This window comes from Calonectris borealis, chromosome 34 (assembly GCF_964195595.1).
Source record: "Calonectris borealis chromosome 34, bCalBor7.hap1.2, whole genome shotgun sequence".
Lineage (NCBI taxonomy): Eukaryota > Metazoa > Chordata > Aves > Procellariiformes > Procellariidae > Calonectris > Calonectris borealis.
Genome location: NC_134345.1, coordinates 50,703 through 66,317, shown reverse-complemented (window position 1 = coordinate 66,317; position 15,615 = coordinate 50,703). Strand labels below are relative to the sequence as shown.

Sequence of the window (15,615 nt, the reverse complement as noted above, 5' to 3'; positions counted from 1 at the left end):
CCCCTCAAGCCCCCATTGGGTGCTTATAGGGCCCCCACAGCCCCCGTAACTCCCCGATGGGCCCCTATAGGCTCCCCAAGCCCCTATAAGGACACTGTAGCTCTCCGAGGCTCCCCATATCCGCCCATAGGCTGCTGTAGCCCCCCCCCCCCGGCCCCCATACATCCCCTATAGGCCCCTACAGGCCCCTATAGCCCCGCCCAGGCACCTATAGCCCCCCCCATAAGCCCCTACATCCCCCCATAGGCTCCCCATAGCCCATTATAGCCCCCCCCAGGCACCTACAGACCCCCCCATAAGCTCTCTATAGCCTTCTATATGTCCCTATAGGCCCCTATGTTGCCTCCTAGGCCCCTATGGGCCCCCATAGGCCCCTCTGTTGCCTCACGGGCCCCTCTATCGACCCCCCACAGGCCCCTATAGGCCCCTCTAGGTCCCCATAGGCTTCCCATAGCCCCCTATAGGCCTCCTATAGGCCTCCCATAGGCCTCCCATAGGCCCCCGTGTCCTCTGCCGGCCGCCGTCGGGGCCGCGCGCGCCGTGCTGTGTCACGAGGCCCCGCCCCCTCATTCCGTATGCGCGGCGAGGGCGGGGCCTCCCCATCCGGGCGCCGGCGGGAGGAAGGGGGCGTGGCCAGCCGGGGCGCGTCCCCCCCCCCTTCCCAATCAGCGCGGCGGGGAGGAGGGGGGGGAGGAGGCGGGCGGTGGCGGGAGGCGGTAACCAATAGGAGCGCGGCGCCGGGCGTCGTCGGCCAATGGGAAGGGTCGGGGGGCGGGGCGGAGAGTGGGGAGGGAGGGGGCGGCGGGGGGTAGCCGCCGCCGCCGCCATCTTGTCGCGGAGGAGCCGAGCGGAGCGGGCGGGACCCGGCGGCGGGGCCTGGACAGCATCATTGGTGCGGGGGGGGGGGGGGCCGGGCCCGGGGGGCGCCCGGGGGGTGGGGGGGGGGCCCGGGGAAAGGGGTGGGGGAGGCCCGGGAGGGTGGGGACCCCGCCCCCGGTTAGTGGGAACCCCGCCCCGGTTAGTGAGAACCCCCCACCCCGGTTAGTGAGAACCCCGCCTCTGGGCCTGTGGGGAGGGGGAACCTCGGTAATGGGAACCCCCCCCCCCCGGGACCCCCCGGTACTAGGAACCCCCCCTTCCGGGACCCCCGGTAGTGGGAACCTGGCCCCGGTTAATGGGAACCCCCCCTTCCGGGACCCCCGGTAGTAGGAACCTGGCCCCGGTTAATGGGAACGTCCCCCTCCGGGACCCCCGGTACTAGGAACCCCCCCTTCCGGGACCCCCGGTAGTAGGAACCTGGCCCCGGTTAATGGGAACCCCCTCCCCCAGGACCCCCGGTCATGGGAAACCCGCTCCCCCGGGACCCCCGGTAGTAGGAACCTGTCCCCGGTTAATGGGAACCCCCTCCCCCGGGACTCCCGGTAGTAGGAACCTGGCCCCGGTTAATGGGAACCCCCCCTTCCGGGACCCCCGGTAGCAGGAACCTGTCCCCGGTTAATGGGAACCCCCCCTTCCGGGACCCCCGGTAGTAGGAACCTGGTCCCGGTTAATGGGAACGTCCCCCTCCGGGACCCCCGGTACTAGGAACCCCCCCTTCCGGGACCCCCGGTAGCAGGAACCTGGCCCCGGTTAATGGGAACCCCCCCTTCCGGGACCCCCGGTAGTAGGAACCTGGTCCCGGTTAATGGGAACGTCCCCCTCCGGGACCCCCGGTACTAGGAACCCCCCCTTCCGGGACCCCCGGTAGTAGGAACCTGTCCCCGGTTAATGGGAACCCCCCCCTCCGGGACCCCCGGTAGTGAGAACCCCCTCCCCCGGTAACAGGAACCCGACCCCGGTAGTGGGACCCCCCGGGAACTCTGATAGTAGGAACCTGCCCCCACTAATGGGACCCACCCCGGACCCTCGTTAGTAAGAACCTCCCTCCTTAATGGGAACTCCTGGGAAAGCCCCGCCCCCTGTTACACCCTTTGGGGGGGGGAGGGGCTGTCCCGGAGGCCTGGGTCCCCTTAGGGTGGGGGGGCGTCACCCCGTGTCACCCCATGTCCCCCGCTGTCACCCAGTGTCACCCCTGGTGTCACCCTCTCTGTCCTCCTCCATCCCCTGGTGTCACCCGGTGTCCCCTAGTGTCACCCTTCCCATTCCCCGGTGTCACCCTCTGTCCCCCATTGTCACCCAGCGTCACCCTCTTCATCGTCTGGTGTCAGTGTCCCCCACCAGCGTCCCTCAATGTCACCCTTCATCCCCCGGTGTCACCCAGCGTCACCCTCTCCATCCCTAGTGCCACCCCGTGTGTCGCCCACCACCCTCGGTGTCACCCCGTTGCCACCCCATGTCCCTCCAAACGTCACCCGCTGCCCTCGGTGTCACCTGGTGTCACCCTGTGTGTCACCCGGTGCCACTGTGTGTCCCTCAGTGCCACCCCGTGTGTCACCCACCACCCTCGGTGTCACCCGGTGCCACCCCATGTCCCTCCAAACGTCACCCGCTGCCCTCTGTGTCACCTGGTGCCACCCTCTGTGTCACGCACCACCCTCAGCCTCACCCATTGCCACCCCATGTCCCCCTAAATGTCACTCGCTGCACTCGGTGTCACCTGGTGTCACCCTCTGTGTCACCTGGTGCCACCCCGTGTGTCACCCACCACCCTCAGTGTCACCCGTTGCCACCCCATGTCCCTCCAAACGTCACCCGCTGCCCTCGGTGTCACCTGGTGTCACCCTGTGTGTCACCCGGTGCCACTGTGTGTCCCTCAGTGCCACCCCGTGTGTCACCCACCACCCTCGGTGTCACCCGGTGCCACCCCATGTCCCTCCAAACGTCACCCGCTGCCCTCTGTGTCACCTGGTGCCACCCTGTGTGTCACCCACCACCCTCGGTGTCACCCATTGCCACCCCATGTCCCCCTAAATGTCACTCGCTGCACTCGGTGTCACCTGGTGTCACCCTCTGTGTCACCTGGTGCCACCCCGTGTGTCACCCACCACCCTCAGTGTCACCCGTTGCCACCCCATGTCCCCCCATACGTCATCCGCTGCCCTCGGTGTCACCTGGTGTCACCCTGTGTGTCACCCGGTGCCACTGTGTGTCCCTCAGTGCCACCCCGTGTGTCACCCACCACCCTCGGTGTCACCCATTGCCACCCCATGTCCCTCCAAACGTCACCCGCTGCCCTCGGTGTCACCTGGTGTCACCCTGTGTGTCACCCGGTGCCACTGTGTGTCCCTCAGTGCCACCCCGTGTGTCACCCACCACCCTCGGTGTCACCCGGTGCCACCCCATGTCCCTCCAAACGTCACCCGCTGCCCTCTGTGTCACCTGGTGCCACCCTCTGTGTCACCCACCACCCTCAGCCTCACCCATTGCCACCCATGTCCACCTAAATGTCACTCGCTGCACTCGCTGTCACCTGGTGTCACCCTCTGTGTCACCTGGTGCCACCCTCTGTGTCACCCACCACCCTCGGTGTCACCCATTGCCACCCCATGTCCCCCCAAACGTCACCCGCTGCCCTCGGTGTCCCCTGGTGTCACCCTCTGTGTCACCTGGTGCCACCCCATGTGTCACCCACCACCCTCGGTGTCACCCGGTGCCACCCCATGTCCCCCCAAACGTCACCCGCTGCCCTCAGTGTCACCTGGTGTCACCCTCTGTGTCACCTGGTGCCACCCCGTGTGTCACCCACCACCCTCAGCCTCACCCATTGCCACCCCATGTCTCCCTAAATGTCACCCGCTGCCCTCGGTGTCACCCGCTGTCCCCGGCTGACCTCTGACCTCTGACCCCGCAGATGTCCAGCTCCCCGCTGTCGAAGAAGCGCCGCGTCTCCGGGTCCGAGCCGCCGACGGGCTCCAGCCGCGCCCCCGCCCCCGCCGTCCCCCCCAGCGTCACCCCCACCAACGTGAGTGTCACCCTGAGCGTCACCCCTGGGTGGCCCCGTCACCCCTGGGTGGCCCCGTCACCCCTCGGGGGGGGGGCCCTGTCACCTTCTCTGGTCTCGTTGTCACCTCTGCGGTGCCCTGAGCCACCCCCATCAATGTGGCTGTCACCCGGTGTCACCTTGCTGCCACCCGGTGTCACCTGGCTGCCACCCAGGTGTCCCCGTCACCCCTGGGTGTCCCCGTCACCCCTGGGTGGCCCCATCACCCCCCGGGGGGGGCCTTGTCACCTTCTCTGGTCTCGTTGTCACCTCTGCGGTGCTCTGAGCCACCCCCATCAATGTGGCCGCCACCCGGTGTCACCTTGCGGCACCCGGTGTCACCCGGCTGCCACCCAGGTGTCCCCGTCACCCCTGGGTGGCCCCATCACCCCTGGGTGGCCCCGTCACCCCCCGGGGGGGGCCCTGTCACCTTCTCTGGTCTCATTGTCACCTCTGCGGTGCTCTGAGTCACCCCCATCAATGTGGCTGTCACCCGGTGTCACCCGGCTGCCACCCAGGTGTCCCCGTCACCCCTGGGTGTCCCCATCACCCCTGGGTGGCCCCGTCACCCCTCGGGGGGGGGGGCCCTGTCACCTTCTCTGGTCTCGTTGTCACTTCTGCGGTGCCCTGAGCCACCCCCATCAATGTGGCTGTCACCTGGTGTCACCTTGCTGCCACCCGGTGTCACCCAGCTGCCACCCAGGTGTCCCCGTCACCCCTGGGTGGCCCCGTCACCCCTGGGTGTCCCTGTCACCTTTCGTGGGGGGTCTCTTCACCTTCTCTGGTCTTGTTGTCACCTCTCTGGTGCTCTGAGCTTCCCCCGCTAATGCGGTTGTCACCTGGTGTCACCCAGCTGTCACCCGGGTGTCCCTACATGTCCCGGGGGTGACATTTGTCCCCCTCGATCCTTGTTGTCCCCCCCCCCGCTCAGAGCCACCCCCATCAATGGGAGTGTCACCCGCTGTCACCTGCTGGGTGTCCCTAGCGCTCCCGGTGTCACCTGGCCAACCCTGTTGTCACCTGGGTGTCACCCATTTGTCACCTCCCAGATCTTCCTGCCCCACCCCAGGGTGACACAACTCCCCCCTTCAGCCCCGAGTGTCACCCGCTGGCACCCACTTGATGTCACCCATCCGTCACCCTTTAGGTGTCCTTGTCCCCATCGCAGGGTGACGCGGCACCCAGTGTCACCTGTCCGTCACCTCTCAGCCCCCAGTGTGTGGCCCCCCCCACCAGTGTCACCTGGTGTCCCCCGATGTCACCCGACTGTCACCCGTCAATCACTTCTCAGCCCTCCCCGCTGCCCCACGGCTGCCCCACAGCCCCCAGTGTCACCCATTGTCACCCGACTGTCACCTCCTCACTACCCCACGGCTGCCACCCCCCCCAATGTCACCCAGTGTCACCCAGTGTCACCCGACTGTCACCTCCTCACCACCCCACGGCTTCCCCCCACTCCCCATTGTCACCCAGTGTCACCCGTTGTCACCCGACTGTCACCTCCTCATTGCCCCACGGCTGCCACCCCCTCATTGTCACCCATTGTCACCCGACTGTCACCTCCTCACCGCCCCATGGCTGCCACCCCCCCATTGTCACCCAACTGTCACCTCGTCACCACTCCACGGCTGCCACCCCCCCATTGTCACCCATTGTCACCCGACTGTCACCCATCCATCACCTCTCAACCCTCCCTGCTGCCCCACGGCTGCCCCCCACCCCGCAGTGTCACCCAGTGTCACCCAACTGTCACCTCCTCACCACCCTACGGCTGCCCCCCCCCGCATTGTCACCCGTTGTCACCCGACTGTCACCTCCTCACCACCCTATGGCTGCCACCCCCCCATTGTCACCCGTTGTCACCCGACTGTCACCTCCTCACCACCCCACGGCTGCCACCCCCCCATTGTCACCCAGTGTCACCCATTGTCACCCGACTGTCACCTCCTCACCACCCCACGGCTGCCACCCCCCCAGTGTCACCCATTGTCACCCGACTGTCACCTCGTCACCACTCCACGGCTGCCACCCCCCCTATTGTCACCCATTGTCACCCATTGTCACCCGACTGTCACCTCCTCACCACCCCACGGCTGCCACCCCCCATTGTCACCCATTGTCACCCGTTGTCACCCGACTGTCACCCATCCATCACCTCTCAGCCCTCCCTGCTGCCCCACGGCTGCCCCCCACCCCCCGGTGTCACCCGGTGTCACCCGGTGTCACCCGTCCCTCACCGCCGGGTGTCCCTGTCCCCAGGGCATGGCGAAGAACGGGGGCGAGGCCGAGATCGATGAGGGGCTCTACTCCCGCCAGCTGTGAGTGTCGGGGGGCCCTATGGATTTGGGGGGAGCCCTATGGATTTTGGGGGGGAGCCCTAGGATTTTTGGGGGGGGGCCTGTGGATTTTGGGGGGAGCCCTATGGATTTGGGGGGGCCCTATGGATTTGGGGGGGCCCTATGGATTTTTGGGGGGAGCCCTATGGATTTGGGGAGGGCCCTATGGATTTGGGGGGGGAGCCCTATGGATTTTGGGGGGGCCCTATGGATTTGTGGGGGCCCTATGGATTTTCGGGGGGAGCCCTATGGATTTTTGGGGGGAGCCCTATGGATTTTGGGGGGAGCTCTATAGATTTTGGGGGGGGGCCTGTGGATTTTGGGGGGAGCCCTATGGATTTTGGGGGGGCCCTATGGATTTGGGGGGGGAGCCCTAGGATTTTTGGGGGGAGCCCTATGGATTTGGGGGGGGAGCCCTATGGATTTTGTGGGGGCCCTATAGATTTTGGGGGGGTCCTATGGATTTGTGGGGGCCCTATGGATTTTTGGGGGGAGCCCTATGGATTTTGGGGGGAGCCCTATGGATTTTGGGGGGGGGCCTGTGGATTTTGGGGGGAGCCCTATGGATTTGGGGGGGCCCTATGGATTTGGGGGGGCCCTATGGATTTAGGGGGAGCCCTATGGATTTTGGGGGGAGCCCTATGGATTTGGGGGGGCCCTGTGGATTTGGGGGGGGCCCTGTGGATTTTGGGGGGAGCCCTATGGATTTGGGGGGGGCCCTGTGGATTTGGGGGGGGCCCTGTGGATTTTGGGGGGAGCCCTATGGATTTGGGGGGGCCCTATGGATTTGGGGGGGAGCCCTATGGATTTTGGGGGGGGCCTGTGGATTTTGGGGGGAGCCCTATGGATTTGGGGAAGGCCCTATGGTTTTGGGGGGGCCCTATGGATTTGGGGGGGGAGCCCTAGGATTTTTGGGGGGAGCCCTATGGATTTGGGGAGGGCCCTATGGATTTGGGGGGGGAGCCCTATGGATTTTGGGGGGGCCCTATACATTTTGGGGGGGCCCTATGGATTTGTGGGGAGCCCTATGGATTTTGGGGGGAGCCCTATGGATTTTGGGGGGGGGCCTGTGGATTTTGGGGGGAGCCCTATGGATTTTGGGGGGGCCCTATGGATTTGGGGGGGGCCCTGTGGATTTGGGGGGGGCCCTGTGGATTTGGGGGGGAGCCCTATGGATTTTGGGGGGGGAGCCCTATGGATTTTGGGGGGGGGGCCCTATGGATTTGGGGGGAGCCCTATGGATTTTGGGGGGGGGGCCCTATGGATTTGGGGGGGGAGCCCTATGGATTTTGGGGGGCCCTATAGATTTTGGGGGGGCCCTATGCATTTTCGGGGGGAGCCCTATGGATTTGGGGAAGGCCCTATGGTTTTGGGGGGGCCCTATGGGTTTGGGGGGGGAGCCCTATGGATTTTGGGGGGAGCCCTATGGATTTGGGGAGGGCCCTATGGATTTGGGGGGGGAGCCCTATGGATTTTAGGGGGGGCCCTATGGATTTGGGGGGGGAGCCCTATGGATTTGGAGGGGCCCTATGGATTTGGAGGGGGAGCCCTATGGATTGGGGGGGAGCCCTATGGATTTGGGGGCGCCCTATGGATTTGGGGAGGGCCCTATGGATTTGGGGGGGGAGCCCTATGGATTTGGGGAGGGCCCTATGGATATGGGGGCGCCCTATGGATTTTGGGGAGGGCCCTATGGATTTGGGGGGGCTCCACGGGTGCTTGGCGGGGTCCCTGTGGACTTAGGGGGGTCCTTATGGATTGGGGGGGCTGTGTAGGTGCTTGGGGGGGTTCCTATGGATTTGGGGGGCTCCATCGGTGCTTGGGGGGGTTCCTATGGATTTGGGGGGCTCCCTGGATGCCTGGGGGTGTTGTGGGGTCCCGTGGATTAGGGGGGGTCCTTATGGATTTGGGGGGGTCCCCATGGATTGGGGGGTCCCTGCAGACTTGGGGGGGCTCCCTGGACGCCTGGGTCCCTCCTGGGGGTTTTGGGGGGGTCCCTATGGGGGCTTGGGGGGCTCCCCATGGGGGGTCCCTGTGGATTGGGGGGGTCCCCATGGATTGGCGATCTCCCTACGGACTTGGGGGGGTCCCCATGGATTGGATTGGGGGGTCCCTGTGGAGTTGGGGGGGTCCCCAAGGATTGGGGGGGTCCCTACAGACTTGGGGGGTCCCCATGGATTGGGGGGGTCCCTACAGACGTGGGGGGTCCCTACAGACTTGGGGGGGTCCCCATGGATTGGGGGGAGTCCCTACAGACTTGGGGGGTCCTTACAAACTTGAGGGGGTCCCCATGGATTGGGGGGGTCCCTACAGACTTGGGGGGGTCCCTACAGACTTGGGGGGTCCTTACAAACTTGGGGGGGTCCCCATGGATTGGGGGGGTCCCTACAGACTTGGGGGGTCCTTACGGACTTGGGAGGGTCCCCATGGATTGGGGGGGGTCCCTAGGGACTTTGGGGGGCTTCCCGGACCCCTGGATCCCTCCCAGATACCTTCAGCCATTTCCACGGCCCTTGGGGGACCCCGTAAGGATTTGGGGGACCCCCCCCGACCCCCCCTTTTCCCCCCCCCCCCAGGTACGTGCTGGGCCACGAGGCGATGAAGCGGATGCAGACGTCCAACGTCCTGGTGTCGGGGCTGCGGGGGCTGGGGGTGGAGGTGGCCAAAAACCTGGTGCTGGGGGGGGTGAAATCCGTCACCCTCCACGACCCCCAACCCGCCGCCTGGCCCGACCTCGCCTCCCAGGTGAGCTAATTAAGCTCCTGGGCTTAATTAATGCTGCCCCCCCCGGGTTAATTAACACCCCCGCTTTGGGGCGGGTAACCCCCACGAAGGGCTGGTTTTGGGGGGGGGGGGGTTGCGTGTCCGGGGTGAGCGAAATGCCCCCCCCTCGGTGTAATTAATGCAGTTTGGAGTCGTTATTAGGGCTCGTTAGGGGAGTTAAATGGTTTTTATTGGGTAATTAATTAATTGGGGGGGTGATTCATTAATTTGGAGAGTTATTAGGTTCCGTGGGACGTTGTTGTATGGGTGATTGGGTTTCCCAGGAGAGCTAAACGCCCCCCCTGGGGTAATTAATCCACCCTGGAATCGTTATCAGGAGAGTTAAATGTCTTTTTTCTAGGTTAATTAATTAATTTGGGGATAGTTAATTAACCTGGGGGGTTATTAGATGCTGTGGGGTGGTGGTGTGTGGGGTGATTGGGTTGCCCAGGGGAGCTAAATGCCCCTCATGGGGTAATTAATCCACCCTGGGGTCGTTATTGGGGGGTTAAATGTCTCTTTTTCAGGTTAATTAATTAATTTGGGGGTAGTTAATTAACCTGGGGGGTTATTAGATGCTGTGGGGTGGTGTTGTGTGGGGTGATTGGGTTTCCCAGGGGAGCTGAATCCCCCCCCCCCGGCGTAATTAATCCACCGTGGGGTCGTTATCAGGGCCCATCGGGGGAGTTAAATGCTCTCAGTGGGGTAATTAATTAACCTGGGGGGGAATTAATTAATTTGGGGGGTTATTAGACCCCATGGAGGGTGGTTGTGTGGGGTGATTGGGTGGCCCAGGGGAGCTAAATGCTCCCCCAGGAGCAATTAATACCCCCCCAGGTTTGCTTTGTGGGGTGGTTCGGGCCCCCTATAGCCCTTAAATACCCCCCTGGGGGCCTATAGAACCCCCATGGCCTTTAAATACCCCCCCTGGGGTCCTATAGAACCCCCGTGGCCCTTAAATACCCCCCCTGGGGGCCTATAGAACCCTCATGGCCCTTAAATACCTTTCTGGGGGTCTGAATACTCCCCTATAGCCCTTAAATACCTCCCTGGGGGTCTATAGAACCCCCATGGCCCTTAAATATTTCCCTGGGGGTCTATAGAATCCCTATGGCTCTTAAATACCTCCCTGGGGGTCTAAATACCCCCCTGTAGCCCTTAAATATTCTCCTGGGGGTCTGTAGATCCCCCCCAAGCCCCTAAATACTCCCCTGGGGGCCTATAGAACCCCCCCGAGCGCTTAAATACCCCCCTGGGGGCCTATAGAACCTCCCCAAGCCCCTAAATACCTCCCCGGGGGTCTATAGAACCCCCCCCCAAGCACTTAAATACCCCCCTGGGGGCCTATAGACCCCCCCAAGCCCCTAAATACCCCCCTGGGGTCTTATAGAACCCCCCCAAGCCCTTAAATACCCCCCCGGGGGTCTATAGAACCCCCCCAAGCCCTTAAACACCCTCCTGGGGGCCTATAGAACCCCCCCCAAGCCCTTAAATACCTCCCTGGGGGCCTATAGAACCCCCCCAAGCCCCTAAATACCCCCCCCGGGGGCCTATAGAACCCCCCCAAGCCCTTAAATGCCCCCCCGGGGGCCTATAGAACCCCCCCAAGCCCTTAAACACGCTCCTGGGGGCCTATAGAACTCCCACCAAGCCCTTAAATACCTGCCTGGGGACCTATAGAACCCCCCCAAGCCCCTAAATACCCCCCTGGGGGCCTATAGAACCCCCCCAAGCCCTTAAATGCCCCCCCGGGGGCCTATAGAACCCCCCGAGCCCCTAAATATCCCCCCCAGGGTGCCTAAATACCCCCTTAAGTTCCCTAAATCCCCCCCCCTCATTTCCCTGGGGGGCTCAATGGGTGTTGGGGGGTGGGGGGGGTGTCTGGGTGGGTTGTGGGTTCCCAGGGCGGGGGTTGTGGGGACCCCCCTGACCCCCCCTTTTTTTGGGTGCCCCCCCCCCCCCCCCCAGTTTTACTTGCGGGAGGAAGACGTGGGGCAGAACCGGGCGGAGGCGACGCTGCCCCGATTGGCCGAGCTCAACGCCTACGTGGCCGTCACCAGCACCCGTCAACCCCTCAGCCAGGACCTGCTCGCGCCCTTCCAGGTACCCCCTGCGTCTGCCTGTACCCCCTGCGTCTGCCTGTACCCCTTGTCTGCCTGTACCCCCCGTATCTTCCTGTACCCCCGTCTGTGCCCCCCCTTTTCTTCCCCAAAATCAACCCTGGGGCTACTTATTTGGGCGGCCGACTGTTCCTCACGTGGCCGACTGTTCCTCACGTGGCCGACTGTAACCTCCGTGGCTGACTGTACCCCCCTTGGGGATGGCTGTACCCCCGACAGCTGCCTGGAGCCCTCTTTGGGGACAGCTGTGTCCCCTGGGACAGCGGTGGCCTCCTCGCAACCCTTTGTCTGTGAGTCTGGCTGTACTTCGTGGCCGACTGTAATCTCCGTGGCCGGCTGTACCCCTAACAGCCACCTGTACCCGCCCTGGGGACAGTTGTGACGGCTAGGACAGCGGTGGTCTTGCCACAACCATCCCCGGTGTCATTTGTCCGTCTGTCTGCCTGTACTTGGGGGCCGACTGTAACCTCCGTGGCCGGTTGTACCCACAACAGCCACCTGTACCCCCCCCCCGGAGACAGTTGTGTCCCCTGGGACAGCGGTGGTCTCCCCACAACCATCACTGGGGCTGTTTGTGTCTGTGTCCCGCTGTCTGTGAGTCCGGTTGTGCGTCTGACTGTACCTCTCTGTGGCTGCGTGTGTCTCTGTGGCCGCCTGTCCCCACCCAGGACCCCCTGTAGCCAGCCAGGACCCCCTGTAGCCCCTGTTTTCTGGGTCTGATTGTCTCTGCATGTTGTTACATGTCCGTCTGTCTGCTTGGTTGTGCGTCTGACTGTACCTCTTCGTGGTTCCTTGTGTCTCCGTGTCTGCCTGTACCCACCCAGCACCCCCTGTCCCCACCCATGACCACCTTTACGCCCCTGTCCATGGGTCTGACAGTCTCCACGTGTCATTACGTATCTGCCTGTCTGTCCGTGGGTCCAGCTGTGCGTCCGACTGTACGTCTCCGTGGCTGCTTGTGTCTCCGTGGCCGCCTGTACCCACCCAGGACCCCCTGTACCCCCCAATTTCTGGCTCTGGTGGGGTCCACGTGCCCTTACGTGTCTGTCTGTCCGTTTGCCTGTCTAGTTGTGTAAATGACTGTACTTCTCCATGGCTGCGTGTGTTTCCGTGGCCGCCTGTACCCACTCAGGACAGGCTGTACCACCAATTTTCTTCTTTGTGTGGTTCCTCGTGTCTCCATGGCCACTTACACCCACCCAAGACCCCCTCTACCCCCCAGTTTCTGAGTCAGACGGTCTCTCCATGCCGTTACACATCCGACTGACTGTTTGTGTGTCCGGTTGTGCGTCTGATTGTACGTTTCCATGACTGCTTGTGTCTCTGTGGCTGCCTGTACCCACTCAGGACCATCTATACCCACCGAGGAACCCTGTACCCCCCATTTTCTGGGTTTGACGGTCTCGCTTCACCTGTCTGTCTTTCTGCCTGGTTGTGCGTCCGCCTGTACCCCTCCGTTGTTCCTTATATCTCTGTGGCTGCCTGTACCCACTTAGCACCCCCTGTTCCCACTCAGGACCACCTGTACCACCCAATTTGTGGGTCTGACAGTCTCCACGTGCCTTTACCCGTCCGTCTGTCCATCCGGTTGTGTGTTCGACTGTACCTTTACGTGGCTCCTTGTGTCTCCGTGGCCGCCCATACACCCCAGGACCCCCTGTACCCCCCCAGGACCCCCTGTACCCCCCCAGGACCCCCTGTACCCCCTATTTTGTGGGTCTGAGGGTCTCCACACACGATTCGGTGTCCGTCTGTCTTTCCATCTGCCTGGTTGTGCGTCCGCCTGTACCTCTCCATCCCTCCTTGTGTCTCCAGGACCCCCTGTACCCCCCCCAGGACCCCCTGTACCCCCCCCAGGACCCCCTGTACCCCCTATTTTCTGGGTCTGAGGGTCTCCACCCACCATTCGGTGTCCGTCTGTCCATCCATCTGCCTGGTTGTGCGTCCGCCTGTACCTCTCCGTGCCTCCTTGTGTCTCCAGGACCCCCTGTACCCCCCCCAGGACCCCCTGTACCCCCCCCAGGACCCCCTGTACCCCCTGTTTTCTGGGTCTGAGGATCCCCACACACCATTCGGTGTCCGTCTGTCCATCCATCTACCTGGTTGTGCGTCCGCCTGTACACCTCTGTGGCTCCTTGTCTCTCCGTGGCCGCCTGTACCCCTCAAATCCTCCCCATAACCCTCGCCGGGGTGGGGGCGGGGGGGGGTGGGGTGTTATTCACCCCCTCCCGTGGCCTCCTGTCCGTCCGTCCCCATGTCTGTCCGCCTGTCCCCGCCCCGGGTGACGGACAGGCGGCCGCGGTCTCTCCGTAGGTGGTGGTGTTGACCAACTCGCCGTTGGAGGAACAGCTCTGGGTCGGGGATTTCTGTCACAGCCGCGGGATCAAGCTGGTGGTGGCCGACACCCGCGGGCTTTTCGGGTGAGCCGGGTCCCTTCTATAGGGTCTCCCAGATGACTGGATCCTTTCTATAGGATGCCCTGGGCACCTGGGTCCCTTCTATAGGGTCTCCCAGATGATTGGATCCCTTCTATAGGATGCCCTGGACACTTGGGTCCCTTCTATAGGGTCTCCCAGATGATTGGATCCCTTCTATAGGATGCCCTGGACACCTGGGTCACCTCTATAGGGTCTCCCAGATGACTGGATCCTTTCTGTAGGATGCCCTGGACACCTGGGTCCCTTCTATAGGGTATCCCAGATGACTGGATCCTTTCTATAGGATGCTCTGGGCACCTGGGTCCCTTCTATAGGGTCTCCCAGATGACTGGATCCTTTCTGTAGGACGCTCTGGGCACCTGGGTCCCTTCTATAGGGTCTCCCAGATGATTGGATCCCTTCTATAGGATGCCCTGGGCACCTGGGTTCCTTCTATAGGGTCTCCCAGATGACTGGATCCTTTCTATAGGATGCTCTGGGCACCTGGGTCCCTTCTATAGGGTCTCCCAGATGATTGGATCCTTTCTATAGGATGCCCTGGGCACCTGGGTCCCTTCTATAGGGTCTCCCAGATGATTGGATCCCTTCTATAGGATGCGCTGGGCACCTGAGTCCCTTCTATAGGGTCTCCCAGATGACTGGATCGTTTCTATAGGATGCCCTGGGCACCTGGGTCCCTTCTATAGGGTCTCCCAGATGACTGGATCCTTTCTATAGGATGCCCTGGGCACCTGGGTCCCTTCTATAGGGTCTCCCAGATGACTGGATCCTTTCTATAGGATGCCCTGGGCACCTGGGTCCCTTCTATAGGGTCTCCCAGATGACTGGATCCTTTCTATAGGATGCCCTGGGCACCTGGGTCCCTTCTATAGGGTCTCCCAGATGATTGGATCCCTTCTATAGGATGCCCTGGGCACCTGGGTCCCTTCTATAGGGTCTCCCAGATGATTGGATCCTTTCTATAGGATGCTCTGGGCACCTGGGTCCCTTCTATAGGGTCTCCCAGATGACTGGATCCTTTCTATAGGATGCCCTGGGCACCTGGGTCCCTTCTGTAGGGTCTCCCAGATGACTGGATCCTTTCTATAGGATGCCCTGGGCACCTGGGTCCCTTCTATAGGGTCTCCCAGATGACTGGATCCTTTCTATAGGATGCCCTGGGCACCTGGGTCCCTTCTATAGGGTCTCCCAGATGATTGGATCCCTTCTATAGGACGCCCTGGGCACCTGGGTCCCTTCTATAGGGTCTCCCAGATGACTGGATCCTTTCTATAGGATGCCCTGGACACCTGGGTCCCTTCTATAGGGTCTCCCAGATGATTGGATCCCTTCTATAGGATGCCCTGGACACTTGGGTCCCTTCTATAGGGTCTCCCAGATGATTGGATCCTTTCTGTAGGACGCTCTGGGCACCTGGGTCCCTTCTATAGGGTCTCCCAGATGATTGGATCCCTTCTATAGGATGCCCTGGGCACCTGGGTTCCTTCTACAGGGTCTCCCAGATGACTGGATCCTTTCTATAGGATGCTCTGGGCACCTGGGTCCCTTCTATAGGGTCTCCCAGATGATTGGATCCTTTCTATAGGATGCCCTGGGCACCTGGGTCCCTTCTATAGGGTCTCCCAGATGACTGAATCCCTTCTATAGGACGCCTTGGACACCTGGCTCCGTTCTATAGGGTCTCCCAGATGACTGGATCCTTTCTATAGGATGCCCTGGACACCTGGGTCCCTTCTATAGGGTCTCCCAGATGATTGGATCCCTTGTATAGGATGCTCTGAGTACCTGGGTCCTGTCTATAGGGTTTCCTGTACACGTGGGTCCCTTCTATAGGGTCTCCTGGATGCCTGGGTTCTTTCTATAGGGTATCCTGGATGACTGGATGCTTTCTATAGGATGCTTTGGGCACCTGGGTCCCTTCTATAGGGTCTCGTAGGTGCTTCTAGGGAGTCTCCCATCTGCTTGGGTTCTTCCTATGGGATGTCCTGGACATCTGGGTCCCTTCTATAGGGTCTCCTGGACGCCTGGATCGCTTCTAT

The 15,615-nt window shown here is 62.3% G+C and overlaps 1 protein-coding gene across 2 annotated transcripts in view; it reads left to right on the top strand.

Annotated features, from left to right (window-relative positions):
* The first annotated feature begins 807 nt into the window (after window positions 1–807).
* UBA1 (ubiquitin like modifier activating enzyme 1) overlaps window positions 808–15,615 on the top strand; it is a 56,822-nt gene continuing 42,014 nt past the window's right edge. For both annotated transcript variants that reach the window (XM_075134919.1, XM_075134920.1), the window contains exons 1-6: window positions 808–892; window positions 3,791–3,901; window positions 6,179–6,237; window positions 8,832–9,000; window positions 10,987–11,121; window positions 13,452–13,558. In XM_075134919.1, coding sequence (XP_074991020.1) covers window positions 3,791–3,901; window positions 6,179–6,237; window positions 8,832–9,000; window positions 10,987–11,121; window positions 13,452–13,558 — 581 coding nt within the window. In that variant the 5' untranslated portion in view covers window positions 808–892. The remainder of the gene's footprint in view (window positions 893–3,790; window positions 3,902–6,178; window positions 6,238–8,831; window positions 9,001–10,986; window positions 11,122–13,451; window positions 13,559–15,615) is intronic.